Here is a 23383-nt window from a genome sequence, read left to right on the forward strand (position 1 = left end):
AGAGCTGGGTCCCCTGGCCCTGAGCAGGGTGGGCATGCTGGGTGCCCCCTGGGTATTTGGAGCCGCGGGCTGGCCAGGCCAGGCAAGGCAAGAGGAAATAACAGGAGCTAGTGAGGGGTTGGTGTGGCAGGGACCTTCGGGGCTGGGAAGTGCCGGGTGCTGTCCTGGCGTGCAGAGGGCTGTGAAGAGCCCCCCTGCAGGCCATGCTGCTGCCTGGGACATCCAGGGACAGGCTGGTGGAGCTGCTGTGGGACGAGCTGGGACCCAGGGAGACGTCCACGTGTGGTGGCAGCTGCCACGGCTCGAGCCTCCGCCTGCTTCAGCACCTCACCAAGGGAGGCTGGGCCACGCTGGCCTCCAGGAGGGTGAACTGAGAGCATTACAGCAAGGCTGATAGCAAAGACAAGATCAAACCATAAATGTCTTCTCCAAAATGGGTCTTTGCTGGCTGAATGGAAAACATTTAGAAAATATATGAAATTGGAAGCCTGAGAATCTCCTCCCATGTGTTTTTCCTCTCCAAAACAAACCTTGGCAGCCTGAAGCAGCAGGTCTTCAGGTGCATAATCTCATCTGAATTACCCTCTCTCCCGTACCAATGGGAGCAGGAGGCTCTGAGGAATCTGGGCTCAGTGCCCTGATCACTGCACTCAAAGTGTACCTGAATCACATAATTTGTCCTTACACTATAAACGAGAAAATAACCTGACAACAAAAAATATGAGAGAATGATGATTCTAAGCTGTCTTTGGTTTGTGTTTTAATATCAATGTTAGCCAGGGATTTCCTAGAGCAAAGAATATTGATTTTTATTTGTATTTTTTTCTGAACTCTGAGCAAACAGAAGCTGGGCTCCTTCTGAGAGGCGATCTGAGGAAACCTCAGGCTCCTGCCGGATGGGGCTCAAAGCCATCATGGTGGGAGCGACAGGAGGGCAGGCAATGGCGTGGGCGACAAGGCTGCTGCTGCAGCAGGTCCGAGACCCCAGCGTCTGCCTCAAGTTCTGCTGAGCTCTGCCTGGGGCTTCTGAGCTGCTCTGCTCTGTGTCTGGAAAGTTACTCCAAATCGTTAAGGCTAGATTGAATTGATCTTTTGACTCCACGGTCATACAGATATAAAGAGCAGCGCCTAACTGTACATTTTTATGGATCAGTTTATTTTTAAATTTATTGCCAAGAGATGGTCTGCATTTATTAACACACGCACACACACAAAAAAAGCAAAAGGTGAGCAGGCCACATTGAGAAGTTTGAAAGTGGTACTTTGGAAAAAAACTTCCTGTATTACGCAGGTCTTTGCTGGCCTTCTATTTTCTGTTCTTGCCTAACTCATAAGGATTGTATATTGTCCATGTAGTGTCCACGCAGTGTGGTGTATTTATTTCAAATTCCAACTTTGTTGCTAATAATCCTGCCCACTCTGAGTTACAAGAGCAAGCACTCCCACTCCCCAGGCATAATACAGAACAGCATTCACCTACGAGGAAGCTTTGCCAGGAGGCACCGTGCAGGGCTGTTACAGGGGGTTTGGATGACGTACCCATGCCTGATGCTTTAGGGCTGCAGGCTGAGCACGCCGAAACCACACGGAGCCGGGGTGGCCAGGCTGTCCTGCGCGGGACAGGCCCCATAGCCACCGCGCCAAGACTCAATGCCACGCAGGATCTGTGGCACTGCCTGCCGATGCCCTGCAGCCCTGGGACATGGGACCTCATCCCCGTGTCAGGGGAGGGATTGTCATGCTCGAGCACGGCTGGGCACAGCCACCCGCTGCTGGTGGGCGAGGTGGTGCCGGGCTGCAGGCACCGGGCAGGAGCTGGGCCCAGCACTGCCCTGGGGCGCCTGCTGGCAGAGCAGCAGCGGGGCCATGTGCTGCCGCCTCACTGGGTGCTGCTCACCCTCCTGCTGTGTCTTTCATCTCTGACTCTCAAATATTGCCTCTCCATCACACACACGCCTTGGTATTTCTTGTTCCAAGTTGAGATCTCATAAGCAAGAGAGGTTTTGCAGGTGCCCACACCAAGACGAGAGCCTGGGCTTGCTGTCGGGATCCTGTCCAGCTGCTGACTGGTGCGCGTTTGAGTAAATTGTGACTGAAATACGTGAGATGGCAACAGCTTAAACCAAACTTTCAGTGCATGAAAGGTGTCTGCGGGGCCTGGGCCAGGGGTGGGGATGGATGCTGGGACATATGGACTTGCCAAAGCTCTGATACTACCCCTCGGAGCAGACAGGATCTGGAGATGTTCCCAACAAAAATGAAAAGCTGTGGTGAAAATAAAGGGGAAAGGAGAAGCGTGGGGTGGCATCCATGCACAGGATGCTGACTCGTCAGGTGTAAGACAGGCAGTTATGCTAACTGGGGCAGTGGGGGAAGAAGTACCTCAGTGAGGCAGCATTGTGGGACATCAGCATGGCTTGTGTGTATAAAAACGTCGCATGCAGACTGTACGGGGCCATCCCTCTGCTCCACTTGGCAACGTCTCCCTGATTGCACTGCGTCTCGTTTCGGGTGTGGGTTTCCAGACACCAGAAAAAACAACAAGCAAGTTTTTGGGGGAGTGTGATCTCTGAGATGAAAGAACTGAGAACCTTTTAGACTGAGTGTGTTTAGATAAATGAGGACTGAGAGTAAGAGTGCACAAGTCTTTAAATGGGTTAAAGCCTCGCTCCAAGAGCAACTCAGTGGCACTCTTCCTATCTTGGGGGGGAACCCAGTGGCAGCTCAGAGCCAGGGCTCTCCCACCACGCAGCCAGGCAAGCAGCAGGACCAGGTCCCAGCTTTCGGCAGCCTTTGCTTGCCAGGTGCCTGTGCAGGTGGCTTCTGTGTTCTTCTGCTGCTCAGGTGCTGCTTTTGTATGGTTTATCTTGAACAATTTTCATATTACTCCTTTGAACACTTCGGGATTAGGAGCTGAGTTGTGAACTTTGTGGTGCTTTTGGCAGCTGCTGGTGTCCTTCAGTGCTGCTGGAGCAGCAGCAAATGTAACCGGTGTCTTCATGTGCTCCATCTCACTCAAAGTTACGTCTTAAAAGCCGCGGCTGCATGAACTGCAGCATTGCTCAGGAAGGAGTCAGGTTTATAAGTACTTGCTATTTTCATGGAGTCACAGTTTTGACAAAAAGATCTCATTTGTTCTTGTGTGCTTTCTGGAGAAGTAGTCATGCAAATTGGTTATGCTGATTATCCACTTGAAATTTTAATGTTACCAGTTGAAAGTGAATATTTATTCACAGACGTTTGTATGGGTTTGTTCCATGTAATCATTGGGAAGAGGAAGCAGAAGGGTGAGGGTGTGCTTGCCCGTGGCAGAGGAAGCTGCTCCCACATCCCCAGCAGCAGGGCAGCCCGGGCTGGGCCCCCTGCTCTCTTCCTGCCCCACACTTTTACCAGGAGCAGATTTTCTACAGACTAGGCCTGCTGCTCCCATCCCATCCCACGCTTTCACCCAGGTGCAGCGTTTCCAGCTGTGGGGACAGTGCATGGGACCCCGTCTGGCCCGCGGTCACTGCGGTGCCAGCAGTGCCACCAGCTCCAGAGATAGCTTTAATTACACTTCAGGGCAATTTGTGACGATGAGTGCCCGTGTGCAGCGATGGGAGCGCCAAGGGGAGCACTGTGGGTGAATGCCCACTTCATGGGCTCTTTCATGACATCGAGCTCCTGCCTCCTGCCCGGCACAGCCACGGTGCGATGCAGCCCGTGCAGGCTGCGTGGCTGCTGCTCTGCTCAGGAGTGTATCCAGAGCTCCCTGGGCGTAGCTCCTGCCATAAAAGATTATGGCCTCTTAGCGTGGCGTGCTGAACTGTGGATGAGGTGGGGAAGGAACAGATGCGAGGCAGTCAGCGTTTTACACGTACATAAACACCTTAAAGCAACATCTGGAAAATTGCTTGGGAAAAAAAAAAAATCAACAGATTTTTATTTATAAGTTCTGTGGTTTAGATTTTATAGCATTTTACGATGCACATAAATTGTTGTTTAAAAACAGAGAGTGTAAAAGAAATTCCAGGGGGAAGGCAATTGTTGTTCAGACTTAACTTCGATAATCTCTTTCCTGAGGAATTCACCGTCTTCTGTTTTCAGCTTACGGTTGCCTTTCGCTGGCAACTGGAAAAGTCAACAATCGCCTTTTACCTTTATTTGTATCCGTAATTCCAAGTTTAAAACGTTTATTCAGATTTATGATGTTTGCTATTTAAGACAAAATGTACTTTCTGAAATAAATCCGTACCCAGTGTAACAGTGGGAAGGTCATGCCTGCTATACGGTATTTGGGCTGAGTCGTACTTGTGAAGGTAAGTTTGTCTTTTTACTATGCAACAAGAGATCCCAAAGGCCACCCGTGCCTGGGGGCGTTTTGGAAGGCCTGATGCAGAAGATGGTGGCACGAGGCACGGCGTGGTTCGGGGCTCAGCACCCCAGGCGGGCACACCGCTCGCCTCCCCTGACCCAGCCCCTGCGGCACCGCACCGTGCCCGTCGGGGGGGTCTCAGGAACCGAAAGCACCCTGCGTGACAGCGACAGCCACGCGACATTGTACTTCACGCTGGGTGACCGAGGTGAACAAACAGATCGTTCGGTATGGGATTAATACTCTTTGTGTCTCAGTTATGTTTTCACACCAGATACAGAGATCTGTGTCAGTCTGCTGTGTGGGATAAGTTTTACACTGCTGGAGGAAAGCATGGTTGAATGTGAATCAAGCTGGAAAACACGCACCAGGCTGAGTAACGCAAAGCGTGCTGAAGAGAAGCGGAGTTAAACAGTCTTTGTATTTATGTGCAAATGTCTATTTTACAATTTTTTTTTCAGTTGCCCCCACAATTCAGGAACTTAAGTCCAGCGGCGTGATGCTCGGAGGGAACGGACTGATACGGTGTGAAGGTGCAGGCGTTCCTGCCCCGGTCTTTGAGTGGTACAGAGGAGAGAGGAAGTAAGTAGCCCTGCCTGCCCTCGCTTGGTGCCGCTGGGGCCACTGGTGCCACTCGCATGTCCCCGCAGGGACCGGGCTGCAGGAGAGCTGAGGCAGGGGCAGAGCTCGTGGTGGCAGCGGGTGCTGGGGTTTTTCCCCCAAAAAAACACAGCACAGGCTGCTGCCCTCACACCGCTCCCCTCGCTGCAGAGCTGTGCACGGCTTGAGCAGCGCGGCTTCGGAGGTGCTGGCTGCCAGCAGCTGTGCTGTGTGCCTTCTGAGGGAGTTTCTTTGTTTTCTTGCAGTCTTAGCTTTTGTGCTCATAAATGAGGCATAATAGGACTGTCCGTGGCTGGGCTGTGATGGTGATAATTGCCATAATGAGCCTAAGGTTTAAACATGCTTTAGTAATTGCAGCCTTATAAGTATAGTAACCAGAAAGGCACTGAAAATGCCTGATGAAAAAGCCTACTAAAAAGAGGTATTTTTTTTATAGAAGGCTTTTTCAAAAAGAAAAAAAAAAAAAAAGCCATCATAGCTTTCCTACTGAGAGCTTCGGGGGTGAGAAGGTGGGCTGATTAGCAAGACTTTCAGCCAAATCTTCATGGCTACAGTTACAGTTCTTCACCCAGTTGCACCGTTGGCAGTGTGGGCCATGGGTTTTCAGTCCACTGGCTTGAGCAGAGCTGCTGCACCTCCCAGCATCTGAAGGCGGCCAGGGGCACACTGCCAGTCCGAACCCTAAAACTTCATCATGTGCTTTGGTGTTGTTCACAGCCAGCTTTGCTTTCATGCCCTTAATGCTATGTGATGATAACTGGCATCTCTGTAGGATCTTTTTTTTCGAACAGATTTTGTTTTACAACTCTTACCTTACCTAAGGTATTGTTTCTCTTAAGTTTGAGTATTGGTGCAGGTGACAGTGGCTGTTCTCCCTGATAGGCAGCTGTCCACACACATCTTCTGGGTTCTGGAATTTCCCGGCTTCTGAGTGCTGGGTTTCTCATCAGCTCTAAGATCCCATTAAACCTGGGAGCTGACATGAGAATATTAATGACCATATTTCATAGGAAACCATCTGTCAGCTCATTGCTCAGTGGCCAGCTGCTCCCCTTTAGGAACACTGCTCTTCTTCCTTCCCAACTTCTCACGGCAGTCATAACCATCGCCCTTTGACCATTTATTAAAGCATTCTTAAAAACAATATAATTGACCTTTACTGTATATAACAGTAGAGGTTTTCCCTCTGTTGGATAAATTAATCTACATCCTGTTTCTAAAGATGCGTATTATATTGTACATATGTTGGGGGGAGATGTAACAAATATATTTTATGTACTAACTATTGTGGCGCAGGTTTTAGTATAAACCATAGCATTCTGGATTCAATTAACCATTTCCAGCATGATAATCACCTTCCTATTTATGAAAGTCACCAATTCCTTTCTTCATGAGTGCATTCAGTGTCACAAGAGCAGCAGGAAGGAATAAACAGAGCATTTCAGGACACCGAAGCTGTGCCTTCTGTTTTCCATTTCAGTTGTTGCATCACCTGAGGCTTGCTGTAATCAGCAAGACATGTACTGTCCTATTGTGTCTTACCGCTCAAATATTCTGCTAAATCTAATGGTACATCTTTTTTTGCTAAACTGCTTTTTACAGACATGCTAAACACACATGACTACAAAGGTACTGGGAACCTCCAAACCACCACTTGCAGGACAGAGGAAGGTGTACACACGTTGTTTTGCCTCCAGTATTTCCCCTTTACCTTGCAAAGATGGAAGGCCAGCACAGAACGAGCCTTGGGCAGCTCATTCATTGTTATAAGACAAAACTGAGAAGAGTTAGCTTTCATAGATAGCTGAGAGTAGCATGTACATTACCCTGCAGATAATTTGCTGGTGTATTGCAAGACTATATACGGGGAGTTCACACCCTGCTATGTATTTGGCTAATAGAATAGAGAGAATCCCATTTTCTTCTGTTAGTCTTGGACTGAAACCCTTTTTTCTTTTTGTAAAGCAGGATGAATCTTTGAATAAATGAATAGTGGGAGTTAGAGCCGAAATCCTAATATATGTTCAGTGTCTGAAAGGAGCCTTTTGGGTCTGTAAATTACATTGTTGTTACTTAGGTTGATGTAAATCAAAACCCACAGTTTCCAGGCTCCTGGGATCATCTCATCGTAAAACAGTCATTAAACCTAAAAATAAAAGCAGTCACAGACTCCATCCAGTTACACCTACAAGGAGCTCGCAGGGCTAATTGTACCTCATCACCAGGCTTACAGCAGTTCTTGCTCATTAATTTTCCTTAAGCGTTGGCTATGAGCGTGCTGTGCCATGTCCTTCCACAGCCCAAGGTGAGAAGCATGAAGCCCTCAACGTGTAGCCCTGGGACCTGTGCTTTTTACCTGAACGTGCAGGTTGACCACTTCTCCTGTCCTGTTGCTGGGGAAAGGCGAGGAGGGGTCTTGCAGTCACTTTAATCTGCAAAAATGGTGCCATGAGCTCCGTGCAGGAGCCTGTGCTGGCTGAGATGCCGGGGATGCCCAGCAGCTCCCAGCGGTGGCACCGTGGGGAGGGAGCTGAGGAATGGCCATCGCAGTGACTGGGTCTGAGCACTTTGACTCCCCATTAGGAACCAAAACACACAATTGCATCCCACTGAAAAGGGACTGAAAGTTTGGGGAAGAGTTAGTAAAAACTTCTTAAAATCATAATAGCATTTGGCTTCTAAACCTGCACAGGGATCCCCTGTGCGGGGGGGAGGCTTTGCTGTGCTGACTCCTCGCATCTGAAACTCACAGCTCAAGTATATTATATTACAGGGCTACGCAGAAATTACATCTCAGAAATTAAACAGCCACAGGGAAGAAGCCCAGAAGTCACTAATCTAAAAATATTAATTCTCTTATACTTGATAAAGCAAAGAAGACCTACATTTGAAATAACAAAACTCATTATAATGGCTTAATATATTGTAATAATATGAAGGTATTCAAATATGAAACGAAAGGTAGATATCCCTTGGGGCTGGTACTGACACATGGTCTTCTCTCCATGCGTAGGCATAGTCTCTGAAATCAGACTGCATTTCCCTGTGCAGCTTGTGGTACAAAGCAGGAAGGTGAAGCAATGTGCAGGGTGGCTGCACACAAGTGAACATGCTGTTGCAGTCCGAAGTGTGGCTTGGTGAAACCCACTCAAGTAGTAAACTCCACATGCAGTAGAGTCGGTAGAGCAGCACATGGCAGTAATTAATTTAAACCTAAAAGCATCAGGTTCTTACAATGGCAAACAGAAGTCTTTGAAGCTGCTGAGTGTACCCTAACTAGAGCTGATTGCTCTGTCCCGTGGTCCTGTGGCTCCCCTCTGCCTCCCCGCACAGGGAGGGCAGGCAGCTCTGGGCTTCCTCTCTCAGCGGGGTGGGAAAAGGAGGGAAGAACATCATCAGGAACAAGGAGAACCTCCGCGTGCAGTAGCATGCATGCAGGTTGGAAGGACAAACTTCTCTGCCTTTCATCAGCCCGGAGAAAAGACGGGTCTCCCAGCGGCAGTGCTCACCCAAAGCTGAGCATCTCAGCCTCAGCATTTTACACTCCCCACAAAGCAACGTGCATCCCCAGGACGTGCTCTGTCCTCTGCCAGGGGCTGCACAGCCCAGCCCCACAGCAGCGAGGGGCAGAGCCGGACCTGCAGCGGGGTGTGGGGTATGTGGAGGCAGAGGTGTCCTTGTAACACCGAAAGCATTCAGTGCTTGGTATGCAGAAGTGCAACTAATGGTAGAATATTTTTAGACAGAATGATGGAAGACCACATTCGTTTCCAGGATATACGTTTGTATATTCTAGTGTATCAAATAGAAGTTGGATATTTCATCCAGACCTCTGCTCTTTATGGGAAATACAAGGAAGCAGGAGTAATCAGCTATTGCTAGAATCTTAATTGTGTGGTTACTCTTCTCAACTAGCTGTCTGACAACAACCAGCTGCCTACAACAACAAAATTTAAATTGGTCATCACCCTTTGTGCCAGTGCAGTGGTATTTATGACCTGGTTTGGAAGCTACACTAACTTACCTGGACAGTCCGTGTGAAATTTGACCACGGAAAGCTCAAAGTCAGGGGAACAGAGCCCAGGCAAACAGTAGTGTTTTGGCGTTTTCCTGTGTTTTGTTGCCTGGTTTCTGTTCAGGTTGCTGTCTCAGGGTGCAGTGTTGCCGTAGCACATCCTTCTAATTGCAAGTATAATTTGTTGCTATAGAAGCTTGTAAAATAAATTGTGGTCACAATCCTAATTAGTCACTTTTCTAGCTACCTAATCCTCATCAGCCATCAGTTAAAGGTGCGTAACGTCACAAGCAATCACCAGAGACTGAAAAAACACTCACTCAAAGATCTGCCATAGCACTGAGAGGTGGGTGCAGAGTTCCTTTTAGGATAGCAATCACTCTCCCCTGCTTCCCATTCTTACCACGTCTCCTACTAAAGCCTCCCTGCTGCCCCGCTGAGCCCCACATGAGCTGGCCACCCCTCTGACTGCCCACAGCCCTCAGGCGCATACCCACAGTGCCAGGAGGGAGCACTCCAGTGCCGGCACATCCTCCTCCGGCTCCCTGAACGGGCAGCACAGCGGCTTTGAACACTGACTACCATTTGTGCCCTCAGTAGAGTATTTAAAGTTTCAGTCAGTTTTGCCCAATTTAAAATCTAAGCTCCCCAGGTGACGCTGGTGCTGTCAGGTGGCAGGGCAGGGGGTGCTCTTCTCTCATTCCTTTAGACTGCAGGACAAGCTGGCAGGAGCTGTTCTCACTGCCCTACAACTCCAGTGTTGCCAGCAGCCTCCCAAATCAGCCCCTGTGATAAATTATATGAGTTATAGAGGTAGACTCATATATGGTATATGAGTTATAGACTTTTTTTTTTTTTTTTTTTTGCCTTCTAGACTGATCAATGGTCAACAAGGAATAACTATTAAAAATTATAGTACAAGATCGCTTCTTACTGTTACCAATGTGACAGAAGAGCATTTTGGCAACTATACCTGTGTTGCTGCCAACAAGCTTGGGACGACAAATGCCAGCCTGCCTCTCAACCGTAAGTAACGTGGACATGTGGCAAGTGTTCGTGGTTGTTTGTTTCCACATACACGGATTCAAAAGAAAAAAAAAAAAAACAGTAGTATGTTTTTGTTTTCCCTGGTTTGCTTCACAAGGCGTATAAATACCATTGCAGTCCTCAGCGGTGGGAAATAGTACACCTGGCTGTTTATTCTGTGCTGCGGAAGGGTTTCTGTTTGGAAAGTGATGATACATTTCGGGGGCATCAACAGATTATGAAGCTACAAAGAAACACAGAAGGAAACCCAGCCTGCTGTCAGGGTACAGCATCGCAAGTAGCATGACAAAACCTTTAAACCTTCCTGCTCAGAGCAGCAATACTTGGTGGCCAAGCACTGTAAACACCATTAAGAGCCCTTTCGGTGAGCTTTACGGGGTGCTGCTGGGCTGCACCACTGGCGTGGGCTCACCACGGGTCGGGCTGCCCTTGGCCTCCTGAGCAGGCGCTTGGGTGAGCCGAGGGGACATGCTGCTAAATCTTCTGTTGGAAACAATAAGCACCGACGTAGGCAAAGTGCTGAGATATTTTAACATGAAGCTTACATAAAACGGGTCTCAAATGTCCTACATGAAAGATATTTTTAACCATGATTTCATAGTATTTCACATTTGTTGACTATCTAGCCATCTGCTAGTGGCATCCAAAGATGTTCATAGTTGAACTTCAGTGATAATCTGTTCTGTTTCAATAGTGATAGCATTGAAAGGCAGACGTACTCTTCCCTACATAAAGATACTCCTTACTGAGTGAAAATTGGAGTGCAGATTTTCAGTTCCTTAAATCCTAGGGTTATTACCTTCTAACTATGAAGTTTCGTTCTTATATAGTTACTCTGTGATACGTATTGTGATACATATTTGAAATTACTGCAGAAGTGTAATAAGCAGAAAATAGCACGAAGGCTTTCCTTCCGTTCTATTTAGTATTTGAGGAATCATTAACAAAGTGAAAACAACATAGCACATCTTTTAAAGAGAAAATGCAAAAAGCGAAAACAAAGGAATATTATCCTAGAAGCAGATAGTATTTGGTGCATTTGCAATTCAGAGAAGGTAACATTAAGGTTTGGTTTAATTTTGAACAGAGCAGAGCTGAGTCTGTCTCTTAGTTGCTGCTGGGATCTTATCAGCTTTATATTGTTGAGATAATAAGTACCGCGTGCCAACTGTTAAAAAGCACTTTGAGGTGCAGAGGTTGAAAATGTCAGATTAGTACCAAGTTCATTGTTACAAATAATAAAAATACATGTTCTCCATTATGAAAGAGACGGGATATGTGAAGCAGAACAGTGTTAGAGCAAATGCTGAATTCTGGATCTGATCCTGATCTCCCTGAATGAAATACGGGGTTGGTGTTAGCTCCAAGGTTTGTCTGAAAGACTGAGATGAATAGACTTATTTTATACTGTGATCTTTCTGATTCTAATCAAAACAAGGAGAGGTTGCCAAAAGGTGGTGATCTAGATTTCAGTTGGGAATTAAGATCAATTTACATGGGGTTGGGCATTTCTCCTTCCTCGCAGTTTGCATTAGTATCATCTAGAAAGAGGTTTTTTTGTTTGTTTGTTTGTTTTTGTTTTTTTCTTTGTTTTTTAATAAAAAGAAAAAAAACTCACAGAGTAGCAATGTATTAAATATGGATTCCTTAATACTTCAGAGGGAATTTTCTCTGGTAAAATGGTACTTGCATTTTATTTTGTTGGCAATGACAGAGTGGAACATATGCGCTGGTTCAGGTATGCGCGGGGGAAGCATCAGCAGTTACTGGTTGGTTGATAGTCAAATACGGTGTTAAGCATAATCTGATCATCACATTACTTGAAAGATGTTAAAAATTAGAGATGGATGCCTTATTTTAGAGTAATTTTGAAGTGTTAGCTGCGTTGGCACGGCACAGAGCGAGGTGTGGCTGCCCTGCACCCTGCAGTGGGAGCTTGGGGACAGTGCGGCTGTGTCAGGACCACGCAGCTCTGCTGTCAGTGCTGGCACGCTGTCCAGCGTCTTGGAGGAGCTGCTAATTAGCTGCTTCTCTCTGCTCTTCGTGTATTTTAAGGAATTTTTGTATAGCAGAGAATCTGTATTTTCTTTCTTTGTACATTCCCACACTACACATAATCGGGAACTTTGCTGAGCACAGCTGGGAGCACCTCTCAGGGGCAGAACTAAACATGGTCTCTGCTCTCAGGGTCTGCATCCTGTGCAGACACATAGCTCAAGGTTCCTAGGAAAAGGATTATTTCTTCTACTACCAGGAGGGTGTGGGTTTCAGTGATCCATGAAAGCAACCTTGAGCTAACTGAAGTCACACGGGGATGTCAGGTAACAGCTGGCTGTGTGCAGCTGCGGACCCTGGGCTGAGCAGAGGACCCGCGGTTGAACAGAGCGGTGCAGGACGGTGCCAGCAGGGTGCACGGGGCAGGAGGCTGCAGATGCTCCTCGGGGCCTCGGGGCAGGCACACCACAGAGTGCCAGGAGCCCAGCCTGCGGGGCTGGGGCATCCCACGTCCCACCAACGGAGCCAACATTGCCACTGCCCTGGCTGAAGGCTTGGTGGTCACGTCTAAGATCTAGCTATTAATAATAAATCCAGCAGCTGTAAAATGCAAAGACTGAGCCTTGCGGGAAAAATACAGAGCAGTAGTCATTCCAATAAATTAATAATGAATGGCAATTTGCTAATTATTCATGGCCAAGCCCTTCATATCATCCAAATGTGTTGTTTTTTGAAACTATTCCTGCCTGTCCTGTGGCTAAGCTTATGATGTAGAGGATCCCCCCAGAGCACCGGCGTGATGAGTGTTTGTTGGACAGTCCCATCCTGCCATCTATGGGCCTAATTTATCAGATGCTTAGTGCTGCCGTTGTTGGCTTTTCCCAGAAGTTTTGGCACTTAAGAAGAATGTAGTCTTTACTGTAAGTAAAGCCTGGACTTGCTGATTCATTAAACAGTTTCTGCAGTAAACACAATATGGTACGGGCACAGGGCAAAAGGTTCAATCTACCAGTGAGGAATGGAGTGGCCTTTTTTTATAATTAAGCAGATCTTGCTTTTAAATTACTGCAATTTTAATTCAAGACAAAAGACATGTTCCTACAAACAAGTTTGCAAGGCCACCGTGATGGGAGTGAGTTGCCATTAACGCCTGGCGCTGAGGTGGGTTTATTCTACCATTTGCACTGACAAATGGCCAGAAGGGAGGCAGTTGCATTGCTGCCAGCAGCAGCGTCCCTGCGAGAGCGGCCCCTGTCCGGGCACTCTCCTGCCTCTTGGCCACCTGCATCCCAGCACGTGGATTTGGGGCTGGATTGCTTGTTTTCTCTTTACCAAAGCTGAGTCACAGTGGAAGACTTTCTCCTCCACCTGAGCACTTGTTACGTTATGGCAGGAAACTGGGCAGCTGTTGAAATCCTGCATTTGTAATCTGAATGTAGATTGAATCTGTACACCTCTAGAAACTATAAATCTACTTAGGAAGAGACTGTTCACAGAGGCATTAAATTCCCTGCTACGCATGAGCTCTGTGTCCCCACAAGATAAGATATACACAAAAGTCCGGATTCATGTAAGCCATCACCTCACAGAAGACGAAAATAATCATCGAGTCTCTAGTAGACATGGTTTTGTTTATTCTTAGGTAAAGGTATTAGTTTGTTTGTGTTTTTAGAGAGCATCTCCTGTACATTCCTGATTATTTTGTACGAATGCTATAAATGGCTCACCCATGAAGTGGTGCCTTCTTAAGGAAACTTGCAATACAGAGGAAGCATCCGTGTCTGTTAGTAGCAGCTGCCATAGAAATGACTGCTCTTAAAAGGCTGGGTTTGTCTTCCACAGTGTTACAGGGGGTTGCACTTGGAGGATGTGGCTTATACAGAAATCTTAGACATAGTGTCAGGAGTTGTTCTAAAACATAAATAATTGCGCAGGGCTGCAGCAAAGGTCAGTCGTGACGTTTGGAAGGGGAAGGAGAGCATTGCAAGGTGTGTGAGCAATGTGGTAGTATTTTCTGTGCTAATGTAATTGCTGCAGCTAAACAGAACTACTTTATTGAATAAGCATCCAACTGTGAACTTATGGTTAGTGCAACATGCTTATAATCTTGTCTCAAACATTTCTGCAAGCCAGAAAGCACCAGACCGTGCCCTCGATTTATATGCGCTGATTGCATTGTGTCCTGGTCCCTACATAAAGACTCCTAATCAAACTGCTGCGCCAATATTTTTAATACATTGAGTTTCAAGTCTGAAATGCAAAAACTTAATATTCTTCCCCAAATCTATATTAACTTACTATAAACAACACACTGCATGTAATGATATGCGTGCTCCTTAGTATCATGGGAGCAGCATTGGATATGTCTAATGGAACAGGAGATCAGAGGCACCGTGGGTATCTGCAGAGCAGTGTACTGGTCTTGCAATGCCACATCTAAATAAAGTTAGTACTGAGACAGACAGACATTTTCCTTGGCAATTTCCTGGCAGTCTTAGTCATGGGATAGGAATCTGCAAACTTTCCCCCTTCTGCCATTGGAGCCATAAAAATCAAAGCAAGCAGGGATTTAGGGGACTTCAGAGATCATGCCAGTCGTCTGACCGAGGGCATGGCAATGATACTCCTGGCAGCTGTCAGACCCGCTCCCCATCGTCCATGACCATCACAGTCAGGCTGGACCCAGGTGGTCTTTAAGGCCCCTTCCATCCCAAACCACCCTGCAGTTCTGTGACTCTGTGACCCAGCCGTGCTCCCGGGCTGCGGTGGCTGCGCTGCTGGGCACCACGGTGACAGGCCCATCCTGCATGCTGACTGAACCCCTATCCTCCTTCACCTGGAGCCCAGAACCACGTGCTAGTGATGCCAGCAGCTGCATCACCTCTGTGCCACCCCTTCTGGGCTCTGGGGAAGCTCCCCTGGCTGCCTGCCGGCCCCAGAGGGACAGCGCTGGCACAGGTGCCGTTAGCAGCAGTAGCCCAGGTGGCTGATGGAGACCATGTGAAGACTGCTTGGGACTTCTGCTCATATGGTTTGTTGTCATTGTAAAACTCAGCAGTTTATTTTTATTGACAGAAATTGCATTTTACTGTATTTTCCGATGTGAAAAAATCCTATTGTTTAGCTTTGGCTGACCTACCACATTTAACATTTCTCGAAAGAAATTTACTCCCCGTGGAAATTCCCTTTGTGTCCACAGTTTCAACCCTTGTCCAATTACCTAAGAAATATTTTACTATTTTACTTCTCAAATGCTGGTCCTCAGAACAAATCACCCTTTAATTGGCATTGTTTTACATTATGTCTTAGTCAGGTGGGACAGCTTGCACACACACACGAATTGCTTAGATATATCCATACAGCTATAAAAATTTATGTGAAAATTCCTGTATTCAGTAGAAGCCTATTCAAAGACTACTGCAGTCAGCCAAAGACATTTAATGATGTAACAAGGTTTGGCTCAAGTTCAAAGTCTCCTGCAGGCATCACAGTGCAGAGAACTGGTTCGATAGCCCCAGATTTTTCATTTGGGGTGCCCGGTCCTGCCCCCAGGGCTGCAGTCGGTACCCCAACCTGCTTCCCCAGCTCCTGCTGAACATGAAGCAAAAGCCTCTGCCTTCACTTCCCAGGAGTGGTGTTGGACAAGAAGCAGATTTGCAATCCATTTTGGGGCCTCAAAATCATTTGTAAAGGGATTGTAAAATGCCCGAGCCAACACACTTCTTGTGGTGGCTGTAAGGGACATCTGGGTGAGGGTCAGCCAGGTCCATGCCTATAGGTTTTCATGGTACGTCCCTTAACAAAGCCAGGTCAAACCTTTTTGTGGTGTGTTGTCCCATCTGGAAACTCATAATGTCTGTCCTACATTTCTTCTGTTATAGACTGAAGGTAATTTGTTCTGCCCTTGGTTTTGCTCGCCATGTCCTAGTTGGCCTGACAGGGCTGGCTGCAGCGGGAGAGGTGAGGCACCGCGGGAAGGAGCTGGAGATGGAGCCTGAGAGGGACACCCAGCTCCTGGTCCTGTGGTTGAATCAGGGAATTAGGGAAGGGAGTTATAAATCTGGAAGTCAGTTCCTTGGGGACCTGCCTCAAAGATCAAGGTATTCATCCAGGAGATTTTAATTGAGTGAATGTTTTCCTAATGGAAAACTGCTACCTGAAACCTTCCAATGCCTGCAGTGTGATTCACAGCAAGGCACAAACCTCTCTTGTCTCCCCTTTCTCACACAGGGTAAAAAGCAGATGAATGATGCAGCTGAACAGTGCACAAGTAAAACTCAGTTTTCTTAAATCAGAAATACACCTAAGGGACTGGTTTCCTAAAGTCCTGCTGAGACAGGTAGCCCAGCAGTGTTAAAAAATCAGCACCTTGAATTCATATATTCACACAGAATAAGACAAATAGCCAAATCTTCCATTTATGCAAGTCATAATAATTCTGTTAGATGTTGGGTTTGAGATGCTTCCATAAGCATGCCAAGTACTGCTCCGGGTAGCAATTACTGGGAGTTAAGGACAAATTTTCCCTATATCCATTTTCCAGGTTGAGCTTTATTCTGAATTATGTGACAATGTGACTGAGATGGGACTGGGTAGAAATAACCAGTCCAAGTAAAACCAGTCACGTATGATTCTCCTTGACATTTAGAAGAAACTTTAAAGGCCTAAAAGCATATTTGTGTTTGAGGGGAAAAAATGCCTTTACTGTGGATTCTTACAGAAGTTGCCTTGTTGCCTTTTATGTTCCCTTTCATTGAATTTGTATTCTTAAACTGTGTAGTTGTAGCCGTATGTTTTAGACATGTATTTCTACTGAAAAATGATGATTTGGAGAGGCTGAAGTATGTGTAGAAGCGTGTCTAGCAGCATATCTAGATCTTCACTCTAAGTATCAGTTAATTACAGTGATTAAAACATTCAAGGTGATCTAAGGAGCTCCCCTACAACATGCCCCTGTCAGGGGGAGGCGCACCAGAGGTCAGAGCTCCTTTTGAGCTGGAGTTTCTTTTCATGATACAGAAGGGGTAGGAAAACTTGAAGTAAGTTAACTTCTCAGAAAAACTGAAAAATCCAAAGAAAATGCATAACAAAGTGTGGGAAAGCTAGAAGTGCTATAAATACCGAAATAAATATATTTTACGACTCAATCTGGTATGCAGACTGCAGACAGTATGAGAAATTCTGCAGAATGGGGGGGGGGGAGGGTGGGAGGGAAGGTTCATAAAGGGGTAGTAGGAAACAAAGGGTGAAAAAATCCTCTGTCAAGAGATTAGAGATGAGTACTGTTTATCTTGTAAAGCAGAAGGCTTACTGAAATACTGGCTAGCCTACAGAAGGTATATTAGAAAGTTTTCTCTTAAAACAAGCCCAAAAGAGTTTTAACTAATCAGTGGCAGGTTTCACCCCAAATGCAAAACACTTGTTCGTTAAAATATACTTTTAAATGGAGAATCTGTTTTTATAAGATGTTGTTCAGGCCAAGGTTTATGGGACTTTGAAAAAAAAATAGCTATTGATCAAGAATAACAACAAAAAAGAATAAAATAAAATCATGAAAAACATAGAATTGATTTTAAACTCAAGACTTCTGTATTTAAGTGATTATCTGATTACTACACATTGTGTGAAAGCCTGAATTCTGCTCATGTTACCTGTTGGGAACTTCTTTTTTTATATTTTTAAATTATTTTTTTAACAGCAACACAAATATGATTTGACTAACAGAGAAGATGATTTACAAACTAAATTCTAGGTTATTTAACAGAAACAGTCACTTGAAACCAAACAATATTTATCTGAAAAATTTGCTTGCATATATCATGCCATGTGTTCTCTAATAAGATTACTAAAAAAATAGATGTAGATGATCTCCACAGCATTTATTTACATTTCCCTCAAAGCTGTGACATATTCCTAAGCATCCAGTTTGTGAAGTGAGGAAAATTAGAAAGAAATTTCTTTTTTTTTTTCCTTCTTCTTTTTTTTTTTTTTCCCCTGCAGGAAAGCTAAAAATAGATTCAGAGGTTTAAAACTGAGAGCTTTCTCTGTGAGCCCACACTATAAACACTATCTCTTCTGTACTCAATCACCTAAGAAATAAAATGCTGAGATATTTCAGTAAGTCTCTCAAATAAAGAACTCAAGCAATGTTTTCCTTAATTCAACCTACAGATTTATCTTTTTCTAAACCTCAGACAACAACCATTAGCAGCAGATACTTAGATATTTCTTGTAATATTAGAAATATTTAGTGAAAAAGATCTGTGATTTATTTTTCAGAAATACACTTTTTTCCATGCATTATCACAAGTAACAAAACAGATATCTTGACTTTATAATGGTCTGCTTTGAAGCCTTTACAACAGTAATCTGAATTTTGCTATGCAGTAAGATGCTGTTTCTGTTATAGACCTTTTCTGTAAAATAGATTCAGATTTTCAGATTGTGCAATATTTAGATTTCATGAATTTTATTCAAACATAAAAAAACTTTGAGAACCTGATTGTTTATCTTCTGTTAATTTACTCAGTTAAAACACTATACCTAGAAAAAGAATAAAATGTTTAATTATAAATTATGGGGGACGTGAAGGAGAAAACAACAAATCCCATGAAGTAATTACACCATAAACTAAAGGTACCACACAATATAGCACTGATGTACAGCTTTTATTTATTTAGCCAGTAAAAAGTACATCTGGTACCAGTCCCTTTTCTTTGCTAATGCAGTTGCTGAGCTTTCCACGGTGTTGCAAATCTGTAAGAAAATGTCCTTCAGATTAGAGAAACAAACTTTGGAGTGAACAAAGTTTTGTCTAAATCAATAGAGATTTAAATGCTTTCTAAATTATAGTTTTACGGCTAAAGATAGTTAGCTGTGCATTTTGTCATCTTCATTTTTTAAGCAATGTAATTTCATTGTTCTTCTTAACCTGGAGATGAGATTAAAAAATAAATTCCTGAGCAAGTGGTCGATGTTCTGAGGCAAAATAGCACTTTTTGTGAAATACCAAAAGGCTTTCCCTGAATTCAGATTTCTGAATTTCAGTACGTCGCCCATCAGATGTGTGCTGTCCCACCAAGGAAGCTTTGCCAGCCAGTCTGTGTTTGCGAATGAAAGGCTTCTTCTTGACCTTTCTGCATTTGCTCTCAACCAGCAGTTGCTTAAAGTGCTTTGGGCTCTGTAAATACTGCTCCATAGCCTGGTGCACAGCCGGAGCAGGTCGGCACGTCCAGGATACACAAGGGGCAATGCAGGTGAGAAAGGGGTCTCAGCTTGATGTGGTCTTCGTAGCTGTTGTACAGAACACCCTACAAAACTTGCATTAGTCTAAGCAAAATTCCCCATCTGGGGCACGAAACTATCACTCCGACTCTTGTATGAAGAGTTTCCCCAAGTGCCCTGGGCTTTTCTTGGACATAAAAATGCTCCCACTCATCCTCTCTGTGCACTTGCACAGTGATGGGCTCAGCACTTGGGGGTCAGGAGCACGGTGTGCCCAGCCTGCCGGCAGCAGCTGTGGTGGGAGACAGTTACTGAGCTGCTAATTATTTTTAATTTCTGCTGGGAGCTCAGTTTGTCCAGGGTTTTGGAACCGGGACCTGGCTGTGATGCTGCATGTGACAACAGAGTGAAAGGAAATTGCCCTTGAATAAATATTTGAGTAATGCTGGTCAAGCAAAGCAAAGCCTCGAGTAGATTGTCTCTACGTGTTAATCAGTGCACTAAAGCCCTGCCTGGGAGAAGAACCATTTAGGCTAAGGGATGAAGCCGGTCCAAAAATGAATGGATATGGTCTTGTCATGAACAAATCCAGGCTGAGAGTGGAAGATTTCTAACTGATGGGACAGCTGGGTTCTGCACCATTCTTCCATGGGGAGCCGTGGGGAAAGCAGACACAGTTTTTCAACCACAAAGTTTAGTGAGTTTATCAAAGGGATTTGTTTTCAGTGCTAAAGAAATGAACCTAAAGCCTCAAGCCTGCTCCACAGAAAAAAAATCACAAAGAGAAGATGCAATTTCCTTTCTGCTGTCTCCCCTTGGAAGGTGTGTGCAGGGAAGCCCCTGGTCCTCCCGCACTCCCAGTGGCTCCAGGTGGCCTTGAGCTTTGGACACAGCCCTAGGTTTATGCAGTTCTCACCCTCTCCTCTGGGATAGCAATCCACATTTGCAGGGATCTCAACAGCTCAGTTTTCTTGTCTTTGATTTTGCTGAAAGTACAGTATCCAAAAGAACAGAGAAGACTCTTTCCAGAAATAATATGCTCAGCTCTTGCGTGCTACTGGTATACTGATAACGTGTTCCTAGTCCACCTGTGTGACAAGACTCCACGCTGCAGCATGCTGCTTGGATTTACGGCTCAGGCTGAGCAGAAGCAGCAGCAGAAATGCAGGTCCACCTTGGGCCTTGGCAGGGAGTCCTCCTTGTTTTGGGTCGGATATCTTGAGGCAGGATCCTGACACCTGAATAACAGGTAATACAGTGTTTTGTACTTCCCTACCTTGACCAGGAAAAAGTTACATGCTTTGACAAGTCACCACAGTCTGAGGAATCACAATCCCTCACCGGAGAGGATAAGTGAGTTCTTTGCAAAGTACCTGCTGCTGTTTATGTTAACCCACTGGTGTGCATGCTCGGATCCTCTGTGTTCTTGTAGGCTATTTGCAGCAAACTTCTGTTCCTTGATCTCAGCTTTTAATAGCTCCCTAGGCAATAAAAGCATTTCCTTCCTCTGTGTGTCTGCATGATGACTTGTTCTAGAGATCTGCTTCTCTTCTACCTATTTTCTAAACCACACCTGTGCCAAATGAGAAACAGTTGTGCTTCTCTGTAACTCATTTATCACTTGAATAATCCACATGAACTTTCACCGTTGTGTTCCTCTCCTTTCTCTTGGAGGCTAACTCAGAGCACTTCGTAGCATTATGTGGCTCTGTTTTTCTTGGAAAAGTTCAAAGTCAAATCATATAATGTGCTCCTTCTGCAACTCTGGCTAGGGATGTGCAACTCCAACTCCAGCTTAATTAAGTTTCCTTTTACAGACATTATAGATGGTTTGTGAATTTCATCATGACATTGGCACATTTCACCATGTAATTTATAGAAATTTATAATGATTCATTTGATAGGCATTGTCTGCGGATTTCAGTTCATCAGGGATCAGTAGAGCTATAATTACATAGTAATTATTAAATAATTATTCACAAATTGCTATGCCAGTGAGATCAAATATCAGAGCAGTTGAGCAGCATCTAGCTCTTCTAAGCACTTGTGATATACATACAAGGGCTGCGGAGATCAGGGTGCTTCCTCTAAACCTGCTGTAGTGCGTGGAGCAGGCAAGAAACTCATCAAAATTAAAATGAAACTTGAGTTCAGGAAAGAGTTGTCAATGCCTGCATTGCCAGAGCTGGAAGTGGCAGGACAAGACTTTCACCGTTCCACAAACAGCTTTCTCATCTAAGCGTATACCTCAGTGTGATACAATATCCCATGGAAAAATGGGAAAAGCAGAATTACTCTTGCTGGTTGCAGAGCGCAGCCTTTTACAGTGCTTCTGGCCCACAGATAAAATCTTTTGCACAGCCCGGATCAGGCAAACACATGAGAGAGCAAGTGCTGCCAGGCAGACCGAGGAAAGCCAACGGGTTTGGGGTCAGCTTTTGGGATGGGGCTGCCCCTCCTGCAGGTAGCGCGCAGCTCCCGCTGTGTGCCCCAAAAAGCAAGGGCACCTCCCTGCATCCAGGCTGCCTGTCCTGCAGTTCGGCAGGGTGACAAACGTTCTTTTCTGACTCGGCTTTATGCAATTATGTATTTACTACTTTATGCTTATTGCCATGAACCTGGCAGAAACATTTGTTCGGAAGTGTTATCGGTGGCAGGCCCACCGCTATAAACACAGCAAGGAGGTAGCTCGGTGGCACGCATCGCATTGCATCTCCGAGGCGTGTTTTGCCTTATTTGCTTCCAGAAATATAACGACGGTTGTGCAGATTTAAAGAATGACCTCTGAGAACAAGAATATAATTGTTGGGAAGTGAGAGCAATGCTAATCATATGTTTCTGAACAGCAAAAATGCTAACAGATTTCTGTGTCTACATTATTCATGAGGTTTCAATGTATACATATGAATGAAGGACAGAGCTAAAAAGAAGCAGACCACTTTGTCACTTTTCCTTCATTTTGTTGTGGCCTCAACAGCTGTAAAAATAATTAAAGCAGCAGTTTTCTCTGGAAAAAATCTGAAATAGGAAATAAGAAGAAACATGTAAATACAGTATGTCCTCTATAATATTAGAAGTTGAATAAGTATATAAAAATATTTTATTTCATGAAACTTTCATTATGTAGACATAATTAAAATATTGATAGGAACTAGAAATCCGGTAAGTTTCTCTATTTGCTTCACCTTTTTTTTTTTTTGCCTATATCATAGACCACACATAGGTGACATGACACCAGGAAAGAAGTAGACTCATTAGCAGTCTCATTAAACCTCTGGCATCAGAAGAATTTCATATTCAGTATCATGGCCCTGAAAATTAGGCTGTCTATCTTTTCTGTTTCTTTGTTCGCTGTGCACTGTGGCCATGCAGCTCTGTTCTGTAAACTTGAGTTAGAACAAGCTGGGAAGGGGTTAGTTAAGCATTTATAGATTACTTTCAGAAGACTCTGAAGATGTTCCCTTTACTCTTCCAGAAAGAGAACCATTTCTTCTCCTTCATTCATTTTAATTAAGAACCATGCCATTTACTTTAAAGCTTTTTCTTTTGTGAGGATCATCCTCGCTGGTTTCCAGCGAGATGCTTCACATGTGCAATGGAAGGAAATTTTATAAATCATATCCACAACAGTGCTCTTCAGGTAAAAGTTACAGGAAAAATTGTAAACCATGTGGAAGTCTTCTTAAATACAGGTCCTCCATAGATGTCTGCAAACTGGCTCTGCCATTTGATGATTCTTTGTAGTGTCTGGTCGCTGAGAGAAGTGCTTTTTGTTTGACAACAACATCCTCTTGGTGCGTTTTCTCAGAATGCAAAAGTTCGGGCTGAGGTATCCCTCCTTTGGGAAAGCAAAGAGTTCATAAACTGCGGTTGGTGTCCCTAGGATAGAAGCTGGGTGCTTTAGAAACCGTTGTGCAGACACCTGAAGGGTCCTCGATTGCTTTGGAAAAAAACTACCCTGCGTGACTTTCTGTGGAATCAGCAGTCTGTCCCTAATAGCTGGGTGCCCAGACAGTTTAGATAACTGTGGTGTTTGGCAAAAAAAGCAAGGTCTGCAAGTTCTGAGGTCTGTGCTGAAATCTGTAAAGATCTCATTATGCAAATTATTTTTCTTCCTTGAAATGAGT

General features: G+C 45.0%; 1 protein-coding gene across 1 annotated transcript in view; it reads left to right on the forward strand.

Moving 5' to 3' along the window:
* Positions 1-23383, forward strand: part of NEGR1 (neuronal growth regulator 1) — a 238732-nt gene that overhangs the window by 178333 nt on the left and 37016 nt on the right. The window contains exons 5-6 of the mRNA XM_032191887.1: positions 4816-4936; positions 9865-10016. Coding sequence (XP_032047778.1) covers positions 4816-4936; positions 9865-10016 — 273 coding nt within the window. The remainder of the gene's footprint in view (positions 1-4815; positions 4937-9864; positions 10017-23383) is intronic.

Source organism: Aythya fuligula, chromosome 8 (genome assembly GCF_009819795.1).
Source record: "Aythya fuligula isolate bAytFul2 chromosome 8, bAytFul2.pri, whole genome shotgun sequence".
Taxonomy (NCBI): domain Eukaryota; kingdom Metazoa; phylum Chordata; class Aves; order Anseriformes; family Anatidae; genus Aythya; species Aythya fuligula.